Source organism: Pezoporus occidentalis, unplaced genomic scaffold (genome assembly GCF_034315485.1).
Source record: "Pezoporus occidentalis ecotype Australia unplaced genomic scaffold, CSIRO_AGI_Poc_V1 ctg169, whole genome shotgun sequence".
Taxonomy (NCBI): domain Eukaryota; kingdom Metazoa; phylum Chordata; class Aves; order Psittaciformes; family Psittacidae; genus Pezoporus; species Pezoporus occidentalis.
In genome coordinates this window covers 414,604-434,681 of record NW_026913521.1, presented here as the reverse complement: position 1 = coordinate 434,681, position 20,078 = coordinate 414,604, and the positions used below count along the sequence as shown (strand labels likewise).

At 54.2% G+C, this 20,078-nt stretch overlaps 1 protein-coding gene across 1 annotated transcript; it reads right to left on the bottom strand.

Moving 5' to 3' along the window:
- MMD2 (monocyte to macrophage differentiation associated 2) lies at positions 1 to 17,943 on the bottom strand. Its single transcript, XM_062613561.1, has 7 exons — positions 17,484 to 17,943; positions 5,267 to 5,348; positions 4,482 to 4,642; positions 4,307 to 4,381; positions 3,949 to 4,050; positions 3,322 to 3,391; positions 1 to 3,019 (listed from the first exon to the last, which is right to left on the bottom strand). Exons 1-7 carry the CDS (start codon positions 17,528 to 17,530, stop codon positions 2,816 to 2,818), a joined length of 741 nt encoding a protein of 246 aa, XP_062469545.1. The 5' UTR covers positions 17,531 to 17,943; the 3' UTR covers positions 1 to 2,815.
- Positions 17,944 to 20,078: the final 2,135 nt, after the last annotated feature.

Genomic DNA, 20,078 nt, shown 5'->3' with positions numbered 1-20,078 from the left:
TGAGGTATCTTGAGTTTTTATTTCAATCCTACTCCACAGGAAGCAATAGTCATTAGCGTTATCTTCCGTACGTTTGTGTTTCCTTGACCCAGTACTGTGTTAACTATAAAAGACTGATCGAACAAGAATGGACAGTGAAAACGTGAGATGCTAAAAAGGCCCCTCGGACCCTCCTCCGCAGACATCCTCAACGTTAGGAGTCATTTAGGATTAGTATAAAACTGAGGACAATCCCATAACCTGCTCTGTGCTCCCTGCTTTGCAAGGGAAGGATTTAGGAAGCAAGAGAAGAGGGGGGATTTATCAGTTATAGCAAAGCCCACTTGGCAGATCTGGGCTCAAGGCAGCGTGGCGATGTCCCCAGTGGAGCCCAGCCACCCATTCCCACCTGGATATCTGCCCTGCCCTGGGTTTTCAGCAGGAGGCTGGGATAAAGTGGCTTCGAAAGGTCTTTCGGGCACCTCCCTGTGACTCAGGAGCCCCCAGGATGCATTTAGAGCCAGAAGCCCCAATGGCAAAACAGCTTCATCCCTTGGGATGAAGAGCGAAATGCAACAGTGGTCCCTGGGCATCCTCAGCCCCTGACTGCTGTGTGCATGGCCTGTTCCCAGTGGGATTTAGTGATGGAAAAGGAGGAGAGCCAGGCACATTGAGCCGCTGTTGTCACCATGCCCCACGGTGATGCTGGGAATCTGGTGTGTCCCCCTCGGTTAAAGTTGAAGCACGCGTTTGTAAAGCACTGGTTGTCCTCCAGGTGCTCCACAGGTCCTCACATGAGCCCTGTGAGGTAGGTTGCTGTCTTCTCCCCCATTTTACAGATGGGGAAACTGAGGCACGGAGAAGGGTAAAGACTTGCCAGGCAGGAAAAAATAGCATCTTCTGTTCTGGGACCTCCTATCCTGCTATTTCAACCCCCAAAATGCTCCACCAACTGCTGGTTACTCCCAGCTTATCCTCCATCTGCAGCAGATGATGGAGCAAGGGGTTGGACATGGGATCTTGGGAGATGCAGCAGCAGAGACTGGGCTCACACTGGGTCATTCATCCCCTGTCCCTTAGGACCACCCATCACCCCAAGGGGTGTCCCCAGCCCAAAGGCTGATTTGGGGTGCCCTGTGTAGAGACCCCCCAGCAGCCCTATGGCAGAGGCATGCACCTAGAGCCCCTTATAGGAACCTTGTGCCTATGGAAGTGAAAACCCACAGGATTCTTTTGTTGCCCTGGTGACCACAGCCACAGTCAGGAGGGGATGAGCATCTGGATGCTGTCTCTTTGGTAATTTGATGGACGATATAGAGCTGGTCCTGGAATGATGCAGGCTGGGGAGACCTAAGCTCTGTGGGGGACAGAGCAGAGCCTGGAGCTCAGCTCCTCGGCTACCAGAGAAACAGGAGACGTGGGACAGTGGCCATAAATCTCCTTCGTTTGCCCCGTTGTGCCAAGGCTGCTGCAGCCACAATTAATCAAGAGGCTGAAAAGAGCTGATGGGAAATCGATGCCTCCAGGGGCTCCTGGGGACGGTGCAGGCAGGGGTGAGAGCAGCGATGTTGTGCGGGGTCCCAGCACAGACCAGTCCTTAACAGCTCCAGCAGCCTGGGGAGCAGGACCAGTGTGCTTTTCCCATTCCAGCACTATCAGGCTGCTTCTGATGGCTGGATGGGTGCTCCATGTCTTGTTATCGTACCCTGGAAAGCAGCACTGTGGAGCTGTGGTTAGGTGTTTAATAGCCGAGCATCACTAGGACCTCCCCATTCAGCTCACCTCCAAGCATCACGCAGATGCATCTTTCCCCTACATCAATTCTGGGAACGCCAGATATCCTCCCAGGAGCGGAGTTAATGATGATGGGCAATAGGCTCATCACCAGAATGGGAGCAGAAAAGGCAGGCAGCCCCGTGATCCCAATCCCAGGAGGTTTGCTTCCCTCCCTCAAGGAGAACGAAAATCCCCTGATGTGGATGGGCTGACCCCAGCCAGGCGGATGCTGGCATCCGAATCCCCCCTCTGCTCCCTGCTTGAAGGCACAGGCAAGAGCCTGGGAGCAGGGCTGTGCTTTGAATCTGCCACTGCACTGAGATTGGAGAGGAAAACAAAGCACCCCAAGGACAAAACGTCCTGGTGGGCTCTCCGGGCCCGTTCAGGGGGGGATGTACTGAGTTGTGCACCTAATACTGGCTGAGAGAAAGGGTTCTGCAGTGCTTGGGGACTCTGGGGTGCCCTGGAAGAGGTCCCAGTTTCAATCTCATATAAGGCTTTGTTGTCCCTGGACCTTCCCATAGAGAACCTGGGAGGGAGTGGTTAATGCTGGCATGATTTAGGTCCATTTAGGAGCTGAGCCCGGTTGGAGCAGGGATGCCAATGTGCCCCCTCCCAGGCTGGAGCATCTCAAGGGAAAGGGGCTGGATCTCTCCCCTCATCCCAACTCCTCCAGTCCCTTGGGGGGCCCATGCTAAGGGCTCAGTAGCCAAACCCAGGGTGTCACTATTCAGGGGCAGGCGGGGTCAAGGACCCCATGGGATGCTCAGGGCCAGGCAAGTGAGTGAAGCCCCTCAAGCCCCTGGCACACGGTCATTCATTCCCCTGCCACCAGCAGCCCCTTGGTGGGTCACTGTGTTACAAAACCTGTGCCCAAAATCCAAGCAGTTCCCGAGGTTAAAAGAGGAAAGTCTGTTTAAAATCCACCTCCAGACTCTCCTGGCTGTGCAGGAAGGGCACCAGCACTGCCCATGGGGCTAGTGGGTGGTTTAGGGTGAGCCCGTGGCACAGGCTGTCTCCCTGCTCCCCTCATGCCCCCATGTGCTGGTCTTTAAGGCATCTACCAGGATGTTTTAGCCTCCAGCGTGCCAGGCCGGTAGAGATACCTCCAAATGGCATAGTAGTGGATGCCAGCTCCAATGGCCACAAAGAGGTGCCAGATGGCATGGGCGAAGGGGATGCGGCCGTCGCTCTTGAAGAAGACCATGCCCAGGCAGTAGGAGAATCCACCGGCCACCAGCTCCGGGAGGCCATCCCTGTTGGGCTGGGAGCAAGCAGGGAGATAGGGCTCAGTGATGGCCATGGCATCCCTGTCCTCCTCTCTGCCTTCTGCTGCACCCTCCCCTCCAGCCAGGCAATGGGGACCCAGCACCCTGGCTTGGCTTGGAGGACTTCAGTGCGATGGAGCCCGGGTAGGAAGTCCAGTGGTGGGGACCCAAAGCACTTGCAAAACCAAGCTGGGCCACGTCGTATTTGGGGCTGGCTTTATCCACCACAGAACCCTCCGGAGTCCTGCTGGGATATGCCCCTTGCGCTGAGCCCGTGTGCTTCCCGGCAGTGGCTTACCATGGAGAGGATGACCAACGCAGGGAAGAAGCCCATGATAACGTAGCACACCAGCTCCACCAGCTTGTACCTGCGACCGACAGAGAAGCTGCTTGGAGGCAAGAGCGTTGAGTTTTACACTTGTAAGTGCTATAGGAAAAGGGCTGGAAGTGCCACCTCGGCAGGTCCCGTGTCCTCATGTGTGAGCCACACCACTGCGACGGGGCTGGCACCCTGCTCCGGGGTGATGGACCCTCACCCTGGCTTCGGAGCTGCCAGCTCAGGGCTGGGAGCTTGGGGCTTCGGGGACAGGCATCTGGAGCCTTTTGCTTTCCGTTTGGTGCCACCATGTGGAAGAAGCAGCTCATAGCAGCACGTCCCTGCTCCCGCGGGCCTCTTCCCGCATCCCTCTTCCCACATCCCTCTTCCCGCATCCCTGCCACCAAAGCTCCTAAAGCCAGAATACAGATGGGGAAGGACGTGGTCCGATTCTCCACTTCCAGCCGACCAGAAGACTGCCAGGAACACTGTACCTGTCTGTCTGTCTCCATCCTTCTTGCTCTCCCCTGCATCTTTGGGCGTTTATAGGGGCTGGCAGAGCTGGGCTCTGCAATACCCACCAGCACAGAGCCAAGTAATGGCACTCACCGCTCATGGAAGAAGAAAACATAGACGGTGCCAACAGATGCCATGATCCAGATGATCCAGCGCATGTGGGAAGCCCAGGGACCCAATTCCCTCAGGTTCAGCCTGCAAGACCCAAGTGGTGGTGAGGATCTAGGGCAGAGAGGTGCCCCATGGCTATCCCATCAAAGGGTCTTCCCAGCTTGCAACTTCAACTTAAAGGGGTTGCAATCTAAAAGATAAGCTTTTGAGGAAAGGGGTAGGGTACAGCCCCGAGCAGAGTCAAAGCCACAGAGGGAAGCCCTATCTGTTGGAGCTGTTGTGATTTTCTCCCATCCGGGGGGGGGGGGCAAGTGATGGCCCCCACTCCCCAGCAACTCACCAGGGAGCATATGATGCTGCGATGAAGAAGTAGATCACCATCCTGTCAAACATGTGCAAGCAGTGCTCCACTGTCCTGTGGGATGGACAGAGACAGACAGGTCACAGCCTGCAGCACCATGGGCCTCTGGACACTTTCCCCCTTCTCCTGAACCCCCAGCAATCAGGGCTGGTACCTGAGATGCCTCTTCTTCCAGGAGATGGTGTGGAAGATGGTGGAGACAATGAAGAGGCTGGACAAGCCAAAGCCATAGATCCAGGCTGAGATAGTTTCCCACTGGTCATCAGAGAGGATGTAGAGGATGGAGCTGCCAAGGATGCTGGGCAGGATCCAGAACTGGAAAGGAGAAGCAAATCTTTGCTGACTCTCTGCATTTCCATCTAGCAGCTACAGTACAGTCTCTGATTTGCCTTTTAGGTGTTCCTTTTGCTCCTGGTCAAAGCCACCACCCATGAGGGGCAGGCTTTTTCCCCTCTATTTTGGTGCAGCTCCAAAACAGCTTCTCCAGGTGAAGATGAGGAGGAGGAAGGCACAAGGAGGATGGCTACCCCCGAGTCATCCCCCAGGACTCAGAGTGGGAGCTGCCAGCTCCTAAGGGAAACCCTGATGTGGGGACCGCTTGTGTAGGCAGCCCCATGGGGCTCCTGTCACCACCCCTGCTGTGAAAACCACTCTGTTTTCATGGAGCTCTGCAAAATACTCCTGCTCCACTAAGCCCACGGCAGCCAGCTTCCCTGGGGGCATGGTGAGTGAGAGCAAGGGACATGCACACCAGCTTCCCAGGGCAGAAGGAGGGAGAGCATCCCATTGCCCAGCATCCATCTGCTTCACCACAGCCCTGAGACCCGCAGCAGCAGAGCTGAGCATGAGCATTTCTAGGAGTTCCTTGAAGTTCCTCAGAGGATCCATGGGGAGCTGAGCACCATCCCACCTAGCCCTGGGGTGGGGACAGGGACTCACTGCATGGGTGGCACAGTTGGCTGCGTGCTCGTACTCCGTCGGCTGGTACCTGCAGTTGGATGGGACGCGGTGATTCATGAACCTGCAGCGAGAAGCATGGAGAGGAACTCACTCAGAGGATGGGGTTTGGAGGAATCACGGAATGGTTTGGGGTGGAAAGGACCTTAAGATCATCCAGTTCCAACCTCCTGCCACAGGCAGGGACACCTCACACTAAACCATGGCACCCAAGGCTCTGTCCAACCTGGCCTTGAACACTGCCAGGGATGGAGCATTCACAGCTTCCCTGGGCAACCCATTCTAGTGCCTCACCACCCTTACAGTAAAGAATTTCCTCCTTATATCCAATCTAAACTTCCCCTGTTTCAGTTCAAACCCATTACCCCTTGCCCTATCTCTACAGTCCCTGATGAAGAGTCCCTCTCCAGCATCCTTGAATCCCCATGTTGCCTTTGGTTTCTGGGTACCACCTGCAGCTACCTCCTACCCACACATCCCAGCACAGATTACTGCAGGGAAAACCCCACCATCCTCCCTTGGAAACCTATAGCTTTATTTCCGTTTCTCTTAGTCTGAGGTATCAGCTTGCTCCTGGTGTTCAGAGGAACATATCGATTTCCTCTTGTCAGATCAACACACAGGGATAAAATATAGTGTCTGGCTTGGCCAGTCCATTGCTAGGTAGGTGCAGCTGTATTAAGAGGCAAATTAAATATGCATCTGTGGTAACAGGTCAGAGCAAAGCCTCACTCAGCATCTTCTTCTGGCAGGGGCCAGAAGTGGAGGCTTTGCAGAAGGGAATAAGAACCAGGCAAACAGGGAGTGATCCTTCCCTGCCTGATCTGGTAATCAGGGGGTTAAAGACTTTGCTGCTGCACCTCCGGACCTGGACTAATTGCTTTATGACCCTGTTTGCTTCCACTTCTGGCACCATCTGTGGTGGGGCTCACAGCTGAGCTGTGCCCAGCAAGGGGGCTCGGGGGCTGGCAGGACCTTGCTGCTGGGCACAGGGTGATGCAGGGCATTGGGGAAGGCAGGAAAGGTCCCCTCTCTGCATCCCTGAGCCACCCGCATCCATACAGACTCTTCTGGCTTCTCCTTGCTCAGCCCCACTGAATGAGCTGCTCACTGCTGCCTATTAAAAGTGAGCCAGGCTGGATTAAATAGCTCAAATTACATGGATTTGAGGCCAGGGGGAGTGTGGCCACAACAGACCCAGGCCAGGGAACCTGTCCCCAGCCCCTGCCCTGCCTGCTGCCAGACCTTGGTATTATGGGAGGATGCGTGGTGATCCATAAACTATGGGTTAAGAGGAGAAAGCAGAGGGGCTAAGCTCCCACTGCGCTGCAGTGGAGGACCCACACTGGGTAAATGGGCATCCCTCGGGATGTGCTTGTGCCCGGCGCGCTGTCGCATCCATCCACGGGACACCAGGGATGCCCCCCTCATCCCGACGCTGCCACCACAAGGAATGGCCAGGCTGGCTGTGCTGGAGCCGTGTCCTCCGGCAGGAGGACATTGCTGTCCCCTGCGTTGCCAGGAGACTGTCCCCAGCTCCCCTCTGCTTTCTGCTTCCCTTTCTTTTCCCTTCCCATAATAAGGCGGCGGGCAGGGGAAGGCCAGACATCCCGCGTGACATCGGTTGCTGAGGAAACGCCTCCGAGGCCTTTTCCTTGGATTTATTTGTTTTAACAAAGCCCTGCACCGTCTCCCCTCTGTTCTGAGCTCTTCAGAGCAGTAACAAGGAGCAGAGGCAGGGCTGGTTCCCACAGCCCCTTCCTACAGGGCTGAGGGACATCCAGACCCTTTGGAAAGGGATCCCTGGGGTGCAGATATCCTCCCTGTCTCTGGTACAGGGATGGAGAGGCCAGGAAGGGCCACCCCAGCCATTCCCATGGGATGAGGTCAGACAGCATGTGTGTCCCTGAAGCCCAAAGCCGTGCTGGTGCAGCACACTGCAAGCATCTGCTTTTCCCAGAGGGAGAAATAGCCTTGAGGAGGGACTTCTTTTTGACCTGCTCTTGTTTCCTTGCCCTGCTTTCTAATAAGCATCATCCTGTGAAAGATGGGAAACGGAGCATCACAGAGGTGGGACCTGGCTGCACAGTGCTGGGCCAGCCTGGCTGCAGCAGCTCCTCCTGGAGCACCCAGGGTTGTATTTTAGGGGTAGTTGGACACAATTTCATGGTCCTCTGTGCTCAGGAGCGGAGCTGTGCAAACAAACATGGGAGCAGCCGACGTTTGCACATCTTCTGGCAGGGCAGGATGAGTCCTCCTGCAGCACCTTGCTCCCCAGGGGTGCAGAGGGCATTCCCTCACCTTCTCTTCTCTCCTTTATCTATCTCCCAGACCATCCTGGGATGCTAAGCATCCATCAAGCTCGCGCCATCCCTGCGATGGCAGAGCATGGGGAGCCCTGCAGCGTTCCCAGCCTGCAGGAAGTTGCTGTAGTGGTGCACCAAACCAGCCTCAAATCTGAAGCTGGACAGAGACACGCTTGGAAAGGGCACCTGGGACTCTCATTAGTGCTGATGAAAGCCCAGAGAGGCTGGAGGCTGCTCTGTGTTTCCCAGCCCCAGCTCTATGCAACTGGGATCAGGAGAAAGGGAATTGCTGCAGCCAGGCAGAGCTCTGGGGCTTTTCAATGCAATAATAAGAGAAACACCTCTCCAAACTTAGCTCTGATCCCTGCAGGAAGACTCCTGCCCGGCTGGCTCAATCCACAGCCATCGCCTGCTCCATGTCATTGCAACCGTAGGGTTGGGGATACCCTGGCTGTATCCCTGGGGTGGGAGGAGCTGAGGGAGATGTGTTCATAACAGCATCCAGCCTACACTGCCTGGGCAAAGCCACAGTGTCAGACCCCACTTGGAGCACCGTGTACAGGTCCTGTGTCCTCAACATAAGAAGGACATGGAACTGTTGGAACACGTCCAGAGGAGGCCACGAGGATGATCAGGGGACTGCTGCACCTCCTGTGTGAAGATAGGCTGAGTTGGGGCTGTTCAGCCTGAAGAAGAGAAGGCTGCGTGGAGACCTCAGAGCAGCCTTCCAGTATCTGCAGGGGGCTACAAGGATGCTGGAGAAGGACTCTTTATCAAGGGCTGTAGTAATAGGACAAGGGGTGTTGGGTTCAAACTGAAACAGGGGAAGTTTAGATTGGGTATAAGGAGGAAATTCTTTCCTGTTAGGGTGGTGAGGCACTGGAATGGGTTGCCCAGGGAGGTTGTGAATGCTCCATCCCCGGCAGTGTTCAAGGCCAGGTTGGACAGAGCCTTGGGTGAGATGGTTTAGTGTGAGGTGTCCCTGCCCATGGCAGGGAGTTGGAACTGGATGATCTTAAGGTCCTTTCCAACCCTAACTCTTCTATGATTCTATGTCATGGCTCATTCAACACTGCGGGTCTGGGAAGCTGCAGGCAGGCGATTACACCTTGGCTGGATGCTTCAATGCATTTTAGCAGATGCTTTAGGATTGCAAAGTCCAAAAGACACAAACCTTTCACACCTCTTGCACAGCAGGAGCAGGGGCATGGTCATTCTCAGGGATGCCACATGGGAAGCAGAGACCCGAGGGGCTCCCAGGCACCTTTTACTCCCAGTGCTGCTCCTGGCAGATGCTATACAGACCATCTATATGAAGATAGGGGGCCTGGTGGGGGTCCAAGCAGGGGTTATTCATGCAGCCCCAGGGTTTTCCCCTGCCCTGCTTGTCCTGCTTCCCCCTGGCCCCTTTCCCAGGGAGGGAGACTGAAAAGGGCCAGTGCAGCAGGCTCCGGCCAGGGGAACAAAGAGCCCCTTGTCGCAGGCAGCCAGGGCAAAGTGCAGAGCCAGCTTCCCAGGCTTGTTCCTTTCTCCTTCTCTTTCTCCCACTCTGTTTTTTTGTGGTTCTGGGAGCGTTTGCTAAGTTTTATAAGGACTTTTATCCAAGAACAAAGTTCTGACCTCGAAAATCACTCCTGCTTTGCCAGGGTAAGGGAGAAGAAGGTAAAATGGGGATTAAGGTGTTCCTTAGGAGGGCTCATGTGTGAGCATTTGAACACCAAGACAACCTCCATCAGCCACTCCAGGGGCACCACGCACTCACACAGGCAGAGCCATGGGACACTTTGCAGAGCTGTGCCCTACACACACAAGGTGGGAACAGCCCTGATGGAGACCCAGGCTGGGATGTGATTCAGGAGAGATGGGGTTTAGCTCTGCCTTCAGTACTGACTCTCTGGCTGGCCTCTGCCACATCACTTCCTTTCCCTCTCCCTGCCTTTATCCCTCTCCTAGTGAGGATAATAATTTGTCATCCTTCAGGTGAGCTGGTGGATTGATAGCATAAAGAAGGTGCAAAATAAAGGAAATGTAGCTCAGGTATTGGTATATATTATATATACCCATACATCTACACATAGTATGTGTATATATATACACATGTGTACATATATGTATATACACACATGATACGGACAGGGAGGCATGAGCTGGGGTGCCATTGAGCAGCTCATCCCTGCCTTTGGAAAAAGCCAGTCCCACACTGACATTCCCAACCCTGCTCTAAACCAGGCTTTATACATGACACGTGGCTGTGCATCTATGCGTTGAGGAGCTAGGCTCCCCCTGAACATTGCCATGGCTGCCACACTTGAAGAGCCAACACATCCCCTTCACAACCCATGAAGCACTAAATGTGCATATCCTACAGTGCTCCCAGGTGATGTGAATCTCCCCAGAGCAGCTAATATCTACAAGTTTCACCTGCAAATAGCTTATAAAAGGGCTGGGTTTGCTAAGGAGCTGATTTAATGTCTTAGGTTGGAGGTTGGATGCTGGTTTGTTTTGTATCTATCTTCTTGTCCCAGGGATCTGTGTTCCTATGGGGCAGCTCCTGGGGATTTGACTGCAAAGAGAGGGGATTTCTCCTTCTCTTTGTGACTGGTATCTTAACTGCTTTTAGGGTAATGGAAGTGGATTGTATTTTCATGGTGGCATCTTAGAGAGGAAGGACGGAGAAAGCATTTGCTGGATGCTGACCGGCAGCAGTGGTAAGTCCTGCTGGGACCCTTTGGGTTGTCCCTTGGTAGAGCAAGTGTTGTGATGCCTGAGGTGACATCAGTGGATTAGATGTGTCCCTGTAGGGCAGGCTGGCCCCAGACCCCTCTCAGTGCATGGTCTGGATTTGCCCTAATGGGCCCAGAGGCTGCACACCCAGTGCTTGGTCCTCACACTTGTGCTTCCATGCAAGCTGCAGTGGCGGCATCCCTGTAAGCTGGGGCTTGGCATGTGCTCTGCTTCTGACATGTAATCTGGTAATGCTGCAGCTGCAGCCCCTGGTAAGAGGCTTCATCCCCCTGAGCTCCTCTGTGGCTTGTAATTAGCTCATGCCTGGGGAGCCCTGCGTGATAATGCAGCGCAGGGCCTTCGGTGCTGATTACGTATGGGATGCAATTGCTGGATCCAAGAGACAGAGCAGGACCACAGGGATCTAGTCAGGGCCTCATCAGCTCCAGGCCATAGATTCTGTCACTTGGTAACATGGCAAAGGCTTCAGCTCCCAGTGCAGAGCCCTCAGACCCTGCAGTACCACAAAGCTGCCTTACCCAGCCCGAGAGCACTTGAGAACTCCTGGTTTTTCCTTCTTACCCATTAACATGGGAACGTTTGCCTCTGGAAGCAGAAATGCTCAGGCTGATGCTGCCCAGCATCACCATCTGCAGAGCCACCCACATGGGCATGTGCAGCACCCCATTAAGAGCTGAAACCTCTGTTTCCATCCCTGCTCTTCAGTGCTTACATGCTCCTACGCGAACATATGGTGCTCCTGTTTTGGAAAGCTGAGCTGTGTGCTGTTAAGCTTGCAGGTCAGCTCCCTGGTGAGGGGAGAAGGGGCAGATGGGGCAAGCCTGCTCCATAGGCTACTCCTTTGACTCCAGCTCATCCCGTATGGGAAGAGGCAGGAGGGCTGATGAAGCAAAACAGTGCAGTGTTTTCTGTTGTGCTGCTTCTTGGCATAGTGTAAAGAGCTGGCAGCTTGGGTAGGGAGCAGGAAATGAAAGGCTTTTTATTTAAACCAGCATTTCTCAGCCTTTCTTAGGGGTAAAGTAGCAGATCACCAGATTCCTGGAGTAACCTGCCCAGATGGATGCCCCCAGTGTGAGCCTTGCTTCCAGAAACAGGCTGCAGATTGAGTCATCATTCATCACCTCTGATTACCCTCATCCCAGTTTTGCTTGTTCCCAGCACTCTGACATGTGGTAACACCCTGGGCTGGCTGCAGACCATCCCCTGGCACTGCAGAGCCTGTGTGCCATGAGAAATGATGAACAAGTCTGCTTGCCAGCTTAGAGATGCTCCCAGACAGGGACCATGTGCTCAGCCCTGTCCGTGCTGTACCTGGCTCTGAACTGCAGGCACAGATGAAGGGACAGAGAATACACTCCCCTGGCACATCCTGCTGCTGCAGGAGTGGATATATGAGGGGCTGAGACTGGCAGGAAGACAATGTGCTGCTATTTCCCTGAACACACTAAGGCTGTATCTAAATCCTGTTCTTTGCTCCTCATCCTAGCAGAGACAAACATGGGAGGCTCCAATCCAGATGCAGGCATAGACCATTTCTGCACCCGTGAGAGCCCCTATATATCCATAGGCCTTGGCTGGTAAGTGGAAACTCAGCAGGTAATTCCCAGCATGGTCATAACTGTCTGTATTCCCATTCTCTGTGCAGGGGTATTTCTCTCCAGCAGGCTTTCTGCTCTTTATGTAGATGGTATCTCCAGCTATTCCAAGACAAATCATGACCCTGAAGCTGCAGCAGAGCTGTTTATTCACAACAGATGGGATTGGTGAGTGTTTCCCAAATTACTTTCTGAGCTGGGACTTATTGTTTCACTTGGTACTCGTGAGACAACAATAGCTGATTAGTCACAATGACTCCGATGTCCCAGGTGCCTTGTGAATGTGAGGAGGGCTGATTCCAGAGCTGAAGATTCTCTGTTATTCACTATTTGCTTGTTTGGAAAGTTGTTCCTTGCTGCCTTGCCTGCATTGCCCTGAACGCAGAAGATAGTGGAACAAATCCTGAGCTGGTTCTGCCTGCTTAAACTCCACAACAGCCCAAGGAGGGTAAGTGAAGAGTTTGAGGTCTGGAGCCTCCCCAGCCTCTGACCCTGCCTGTCTCTGTGACTGAAATGACATGGGCAGGGCATAGTTTCTCAGGTCCATAAGGTTTCCCCATAACCTGAGACAGGCTCTTATTTGGGATTCCTGGATGATGCTCATGTACAAATGATATCTGTATTACTCAGCAAATGCCTCTGGACCACAAAGGCACAGAAGGAGAATAATGAATTCCACCAGCCAAGCAAGCAGATACCAGCATTTCCATTTGTGTTTGCGACAGTGCAGGTTGTTGTCTAGTGCTGCAGTACCAAAGTGTGCTGCTTAATACAGTGCTCCTTGCCCCTGACCTGCCCATCTCTCTCTGCTTCAAATCCCTTTTCCCCAGCAGCAAGCCTGGGCTCTAAACTGGAACAGACATGGATCTGAACTCTTCCAAAGGTCAGCACTGCTTGGCTCAACTAATAGGCATCTGAAGTAAACATCTAGGAATATGATGCTTGTGTTATCACGTTATGAGAAGTTGCCAGTGGATCACATAGAGCTCACCAGGCTCTGCATCTTCACTGCATAAAAGCATTGAGGTTCAATTACATCTGGACAACCCCAAAGGGAGAGCTCTGGTGTTTGGTCACATCTCTGCCTCTCTCAGCCCCTGCTCTGAGCATTCATCCCCTTGCAGCATCTCTCTGAGTACTCAACCAATCTCCTTTTGCAGCCAAGCATCTCGTAAGAGCAATGAACTGAAATAAGTCCTGTTCTTTTCCCTTCCTTCCTGTAGGAGTTGTAGCTGGTTTGCATTGCTTTGTCCTCCTGTGGAGCAGTGTGGGAAGGGAGGAGGGAAGAGGAAGGCAAGCCTCGGAGCAGTCCTGGGAGATCCCTGTTTCTTGTGTTCAGTGACCTGCCATGCTGGGAAGTGGCTTGAATTTCCCATGCATAGCGTTGGCTGCTACCCCATGAAGCTGGCCATAGGAAGCGGTGCCAAAGAATCACATCAGGCTGATATCCAACACCAGCTGAAGGAGGGAAGAAACCATGGGGCATGTGTTTCCCAGGCACCCAAGAGACCTTCCTTCCCGCACAAGGGCAAGGCACAGGGCTTGGCTTGCCCACTCCAGTGCAATGATTCCCCACCTGAGCTTGTCCTGCTGGCCCTCCAAAAGGAGGGAATGGGGCATTTTGAGGGACTATCCCATTGCAAATGGGGTTTTGAGTACTTGTTGCCTTCTAAGTACCTGGATCCAATAACTGCACCCTGGGTGCAGACATAAGATGAATCCTACCAGTGCCGTCTCAAGAGGGTATCTGAGTCAGCCTGATGCAACAGAGCAACCAATATGGAATTGGCCGGTGACACTGGATGATGCTGGGGATTCTGAGGGTCTCCCCACCTCTTGGAGCAGTGCCTTTTGCAGCAAGGGGATCTGTTCAGCTGGGGCAAGCTAGCAGATCTCACTGGGGATGGTGGGATTGGGGATGGTGCTCGCACGGTGAGGAACCCCTGCCTCTTGAGCATCTCTGAGCTGCAATACCTACACTGAAAGCATTTCCCTTCTCGCTGCTTCATCCCACGCTGGCTGTGGGGGAAGCAGAGCTCTTGGAAAGCATCTCAATATGTGTGGGAGCAGGCGAGGGCTGCTTGCGCTTTCATTGCAAACGGGGGCCAGATCTTCCCAATGCGATAGCTGTGTTCAGGCTGGCAGCCTGGCATTGTTTTCATCATGTCTGGGGGCTGAGCACCCCAATGTTTTCTCTCTCTCCTATTCCTACTGGTGGTTCTCTTCCTCTCTTGCCCAGAGATGCTGGAGAAGGAGTCAGCAAATATCTCCTTGCTCAGTAATTGCAGGTGCAGGGAGCAAGAAGGAAGGTTTTCCCAGCTGTATTTCTCCAGACTCAGAGGCAGGGGGGTTGGACCTGGATGATTTTAAGATCCTTTCCCACCCAAACCATTCTATGATTTCCTTGTGAGCAAGTGTACAGTCCAGATCTCCATCCCCTTGTGCTGGTGAGGAGGTAGCGGTGTCTACATTGCAGACACCAGGCAGGTGAAGACAAGCCTGGACCGTGCACCTATTGAGGCCCCCTTTTCCCCTAACCTCCTGCTTCTGTGCTGAGAAATTAATGTGGATTTTCCTGGCTGTTCCTCTCTGTGTTACTCTGCACAGGGTGAGACAAGCAGACGCAATAAGATGTAGAGCTTTTTACATTAACAAATCCAATCGTGAACTGCTATCAGTTTATTAGGATGATTCAGTGCCCTGCACAGCCTACAGCTCCAGAGCCGCTGAAGCTGGCCAGACACAGCAGCATCCCACTTAATCATGTTTCCTTTCAATGATGGCTTTGGAGGGCTGAACTCTGGGAAGCATTCTGTGTCCCTGACAGGAGATTTGGGCTGAGCTGCAGCCCCACAGAAGGTATGCAGGGAGGAGGCACTGGTCCCTATCTGTGGACCAAAGTGTGGTCAAAGCTGGTGGTGAGTGGAGGGGAGGGATCAGTGTAACCTGGCCGATGCGTTTAAGTGATGAAGATGCCACTTGCACTGATCTGCTGCTTGGGGGGGAGGAAGCCAACACCACGTTGGTGAGCTGGGAGGAAGGAGGAAGAGAGGAAAGGGTGGAGGGAGAGTGGGGGAATGACAGCCTGGTGGTGGGGTAAGCAGGAGGAATCGCATCTGCTTGCACCCTGTCACCGCATGCTGCTGCTGGCGTCACAGCTGAATTTGGCCTGTCGGCAGGAGATGACTATCATTGCCACGGCGCAGGCTGTGAGCGACAGGGGAAGCCTTGCAGCAACTGTGCTTCTCAGCTCCCATTCCCCATGGTGGCAGGTAATGGAGGAGCCTCCTGCACCCCACAGCAGAGCAGAAACCACAGGGCCTCGTTTACAACCACGACCTGCTCGAGCAGCATTGCCACGCATCCCCTGTTCCCACCACGGTGCCAGCGCCTTCCCTTTGCCACAGCCACAATCCTCTCTCTCTGAAGCCCAGCTGGGAAGGATCTGGGGACTCCTCAGTGCTGCTCCAGCCCTGAGTTTTCTCCTGGCTCCCACATCCTCTCTTCTCCTGAACGCTCTCACGTTGATTCCTGCCTTTCATCTCTTTGTTCAAAGCCCGGTGCCTTCGTTGCAGCTTGCACACAACAGGTCTTCCATCAAACACGCTGTGTTTTACTTATTCCTGTTGGCAGGTATCTCGATGTCCAAGTTTCCTTTCTTGCTCCTCACTCAAAATTAGATAAAACTGTGCTAAAAATGAAGCTCTTCCAGACTTTTCCACCACAATGAAAACTTTCTGCCTTTATTTTTCCTTAAGGAAGGCCACAGGCAAAAGCTTCTCCAGGATGCTTCTGACGCCTTGAAGGGACTGTGCCACTGCGAGCCCTGTGGCTCCTGCTCACCCCAATCCCCATCTGGTGTGTGTGGAGTGAGGGGGGGAACAGGGATTAGCCAACTGTTATTTTTAAGCACTAGGCTAAGAGGATCTCTGAGGTGATGGAGGAAGCATCATGTGCTGCTGACTGCCTTGGGGTGAAATCCAAGGGAGCACTCCTCTCCTTCTGCTGCCCATCCAACCCTGGTACCTTGTGGGAGATGAAGGATGCTCTGTGGACCGAATCCTTCCTGTGTCCCACAGCCCCTGCCCTGCATGTGGGCTCTCTGTAACACCTCATCCCCATTTAACAAGTCATCTCCAGAAAGGACCACAACAAGCTTTGATTTTGGACAAATCCAGCAACAGGTTGCAGATGGGTTCTGCCTGGGGGGACTGAGGTAGGGAAGCAGCCCCTTCTCTGCTGTCTAACCCTGAAAGAACCTCTGCACTACTGCTGTGGGCAAAGGCATGGTTGTCCTCATGCTTTGGGGGGGGGTACAGCCTTTAGCCTGGCTCCATCTTCCCATGGTGCTGTCCTCCACATGCCAGCAGGGAGAGAAGGGTTTGAATTCTCTGTTTTCACAACTGGATGATGTGCAGAAGGTACCTCCTGCATCTCCCCACAGCAGAAGTGGTTAGGAAGCAGCTGTAGGATCAAAATGGGGTTTGAGCACAGTTTTTGGAAGTGCAAGCATGGATTGGCCATATGGGACACCTGGAAGGAGAGGAGCTGGTGGCTTAGGGGGTGGAAGGGAGGTCTCCTGCTCTTACCCAGCCCAGCATCCTTCAGAGATGCTCCTGCCTGGAGCAAGCAAGAAACACCATCGCTGCTTCTTTCCATTCGAGTTTCCCTCTGGTATCTGCCTCTAACAGGACCACTGGGATTCTGGTGATGGCAGCAGCTGAACTCAGTGTCCCCAGGAGCTGCACGAGCCTGTGGGACCCTCTGCAGCCATGAAAACATCCCCAACGCAGTCAGAGGGAGCTGGGAGCAAAGCATGTCCTCAGTGCAAACCCGAGTACCCCCAGCACCACGCTGAGCCCCATCTGGCTGTGCAGCACACAGCACTGCATGATCCAGCTCATCCTTGGCCACCCGCTGTGCTGGAGGTCTGTGGGTGACTGATGTCCCTACATCACCCACCAGCTCCCTCCTAAAGGCCACATCTGATCCCCCAGCAGCGTGCATGGCCGAGTGCCCTCTGACCCGTGCTTAGCAGTCCTCAGGTTTCCCCCTACACAGGTAATGCCGTGAGGTTTCTCAGCGCTCCTGGGCTTTTCAGACCAGTCCCTGCTGCTGGAAAACCTCACCAGGTATTTCACGGAGCAGGGAGAAGGATCTACCACCGGTGCACTGCATTGGAGCCCCCAAGTCTACCCCGAGGGGGCTTCTCGGGTGATGCAGGACCCTGGGAAACCCTCGTCCTTCCATAGAGGGTCTGTCCCCAGGGTCCTGGTCCCCCAGCAGCGGGAGAGCAACAGCGAAGTTAGACCCAGCGAAAGGCAGCGACAGCTCTCAAGGATGCTCAGAATCCCTTAGGGATGCAGAACAGCAGGTACCTTTCTCCCAGAAGAGCATCCCGCACCTGCCCTGTGCTTTGGGGCTCTCAGCAGCTTTTGAAGGTCCTTTTGGGCTCCATCCCCCGCTGGAACCGAGCTCGGGCAAGGGGGCTGGGGCTGTCCTGGGGCTCCGCAAGCACCCGGGGGTCGGGGACCGCCGCACCGACGGCTTTACCTGGCGTAGCGCGTCTTCTGGAAATCCAGGAGCCGGGACACGAACATCGCGGCGGTGCCATGGGGGGTCCCGGCGGCTGGGAAGAGCCGCCCGAGGGGGGAACCGAACCAACTCCACCGCGGGGCGAGCGGGAGAAGGGGCGGCCGGTCTGGTCCAGCCCGGCCCCGGCCCCCTCCCGATTCCCCCCGGCTGCTCGGGAGAGCGACTCGGGGAAAACAAAGGCGACCTCCGGGAGGGGGGAGCCAGCCCCGCTGCCGCCCTCGGATGTGCAAAGAGGAGGAGGCGGCAGCGGGGGGGGGGGGATCCCGTCCAACTCTGCCCGGCCACAGCAACCTGCCCGCTCTCCCTCAGCCGCCACGGCAGCTTTAAGCACAGCTAAAAATACTCCCCCCTCCCCGCCGCCAACCCCCGGCGGATCAAATAGCAGCAGATTTGAATTGAAAATGTGATTAAAGCATCGCGGAGCTGGGGGGGGAGGAAGCGGCGAGTGCGGGCAAGCAGCCCCCCCTCCATCCCTTCCATGGCTGGGTCCCCCGGGATGGGTACCAAGACATCGCTTGCCTGCCCCAGGGCAGGGCTCCCCAGGGAGCTGGTTGGGTCGGCTTGGCTTTTCTTGATTTGATTTTAATTGGTTTTGTGTTTTCTCTATTATTTTCCAGAGGCCCCGGCAGGGTGGGTGGTTCTGTCCCAGCCCCATCGCTGTGGGGTGTCCATGGGTGGGGATGCAATTCCCTGCTTAGGAGAAGGGGGGCAAAGCAAGGCAAGGGCTGAAGAGCCCAGAATCCTCACCCCATCTCTACCCTAAGCCTTCACTGCTCCATCCTCTCCATCACCCAGGGAAGCTTTCAAAGGAGGTGATGTCCCAACGTACATCTGAGGTTGGGCAGCTTAGAAAGGGGATTCAAAAGGTAATGGGGGCTCATACGGGCATCATCCATGCCCACTGTGTGCCAGAGATTGCAGGCACCTTCAGGTCTAAGCATCTAAGGGACAAAAAAGGTGACATAAGGTCAGCAGCAAGTGGAGGAGGAGATTCCTGCTTCCCCCCAGCTCAACCTCTCCTTGCTGATGCTGTAATGATGAGAGAAAGGTGGAGCAGATGAGGACATCTCAACATGAAGGGTTATGCTTGTATGGCCGTTTCCATGGGAAATAAAGTACACTCAACTCTTCCAAAAGCCAAAAGAGACAAAAATTAAAGAATCCCTTAATTCAAGGCATGAATTAATCCTTGGACCCTCTCCAAGGCCATCCGAAAGCAGCTCATGCCCCCAGGGATGCAAAAGGGGTGATGCTCCAGCTGCACTGTGGGGTGTCCACAACGCACACAAGAAGCACTCTAGTTCTCCAGTGCTGGGAGCCTTCCTGCACACTTCCCATCATGGATGGAAGACCCTGTTGGAGATCATGCTGGTGACAGCAGGATCCAGGAGGTGCAAGGGGGAACAAAATAAGGCCCATCTTCAGGAGGACCTTCTCAGCATATCTGAGACAGCCAATCTCTGGTTGAGAGCAGCAGGTCCAGGCTGAGATGCAGAGTGAGATCATCTCTGAAAACCTCTCCCACGTCCTGCCACTTAGCTGAGAAGGTATTTGTCAAGCTCCTTCCCCAACCTGCTCGATGATGAGGCATTGGCAAAGGCTGTTTCATGATGCCTGTGCCTGCTTTACCTTTTCTCTGGGCCTCAATAGGGGAAGGAAAGAAAACAGCGATAAACTGCATTGAACAAAACAGCCCCCCATCCCCAAAGCCCCCAGGCTGCAGCCAGGGGTGCTGGCAATGGGCACCTGAAGTGAACCATCAGTCCTGAAATAGAGCTGTCTCAGAGGGCAAAAGGCAAATGGAATGAAAAATAAGTTACTATTTTTGAAGCCTGAATCCAGTTGTTATGGCAACCAAAGCCTCCCGCATGGTGCTGGGGAACGGCTCCAGCCGCGGCGCTGCCTCCAAACCTGGCAGGCGGAGGATGGTGGGATGCAGAGATGTCCATGCTCGCATCACCTATGCCCCATTGGGACACGTACCCTTTCTCATGGCAGCTCCTCTCATGTATTGCTGCCCATAAGAGCACCTTGGTTTTCTTTCCTCCCCCATCCCTGGTGCTCTCCCCATCTTCTGGCAAAGATCTGAGTAATTATAATGATATTAAGGAGCGTTTCCAATACTCAGGAATACACTGAATGCATTGACCTTTTATTAATGTCTCCAAACCAGAGTTTTCCTCTAGAGGAGGAATGGGTCATGAAGGCCAGGGCTGCTTCCTCCCCAAACTGTGCAGATCCCAGACCATGCAGGAATCCCATAGCGGAGACATGTCTGTGTGTGGGTCCCAGCACCTTTGGGTGCTACAACAGTAGTGTTGGACTCTGGCAGGGCACGGTGTAACTGCATTTCCCTGTGTGAGAGGCTTTACATGAGTAATAGGAGTCACAGGGCACATGGGTGGGTTGGTAGCAGCTGGAGGCAGAGGTGAGCAATGTGGGTGCCAGGGCTGGGATAACTTTTCAGGGCCAAGTCCTTGATTTTGTTCCACTTTCCAGACATTCCCTGTTCAGTTGCCTTATTTTGCCTGTAATTTATGTTCTTTCCTGACT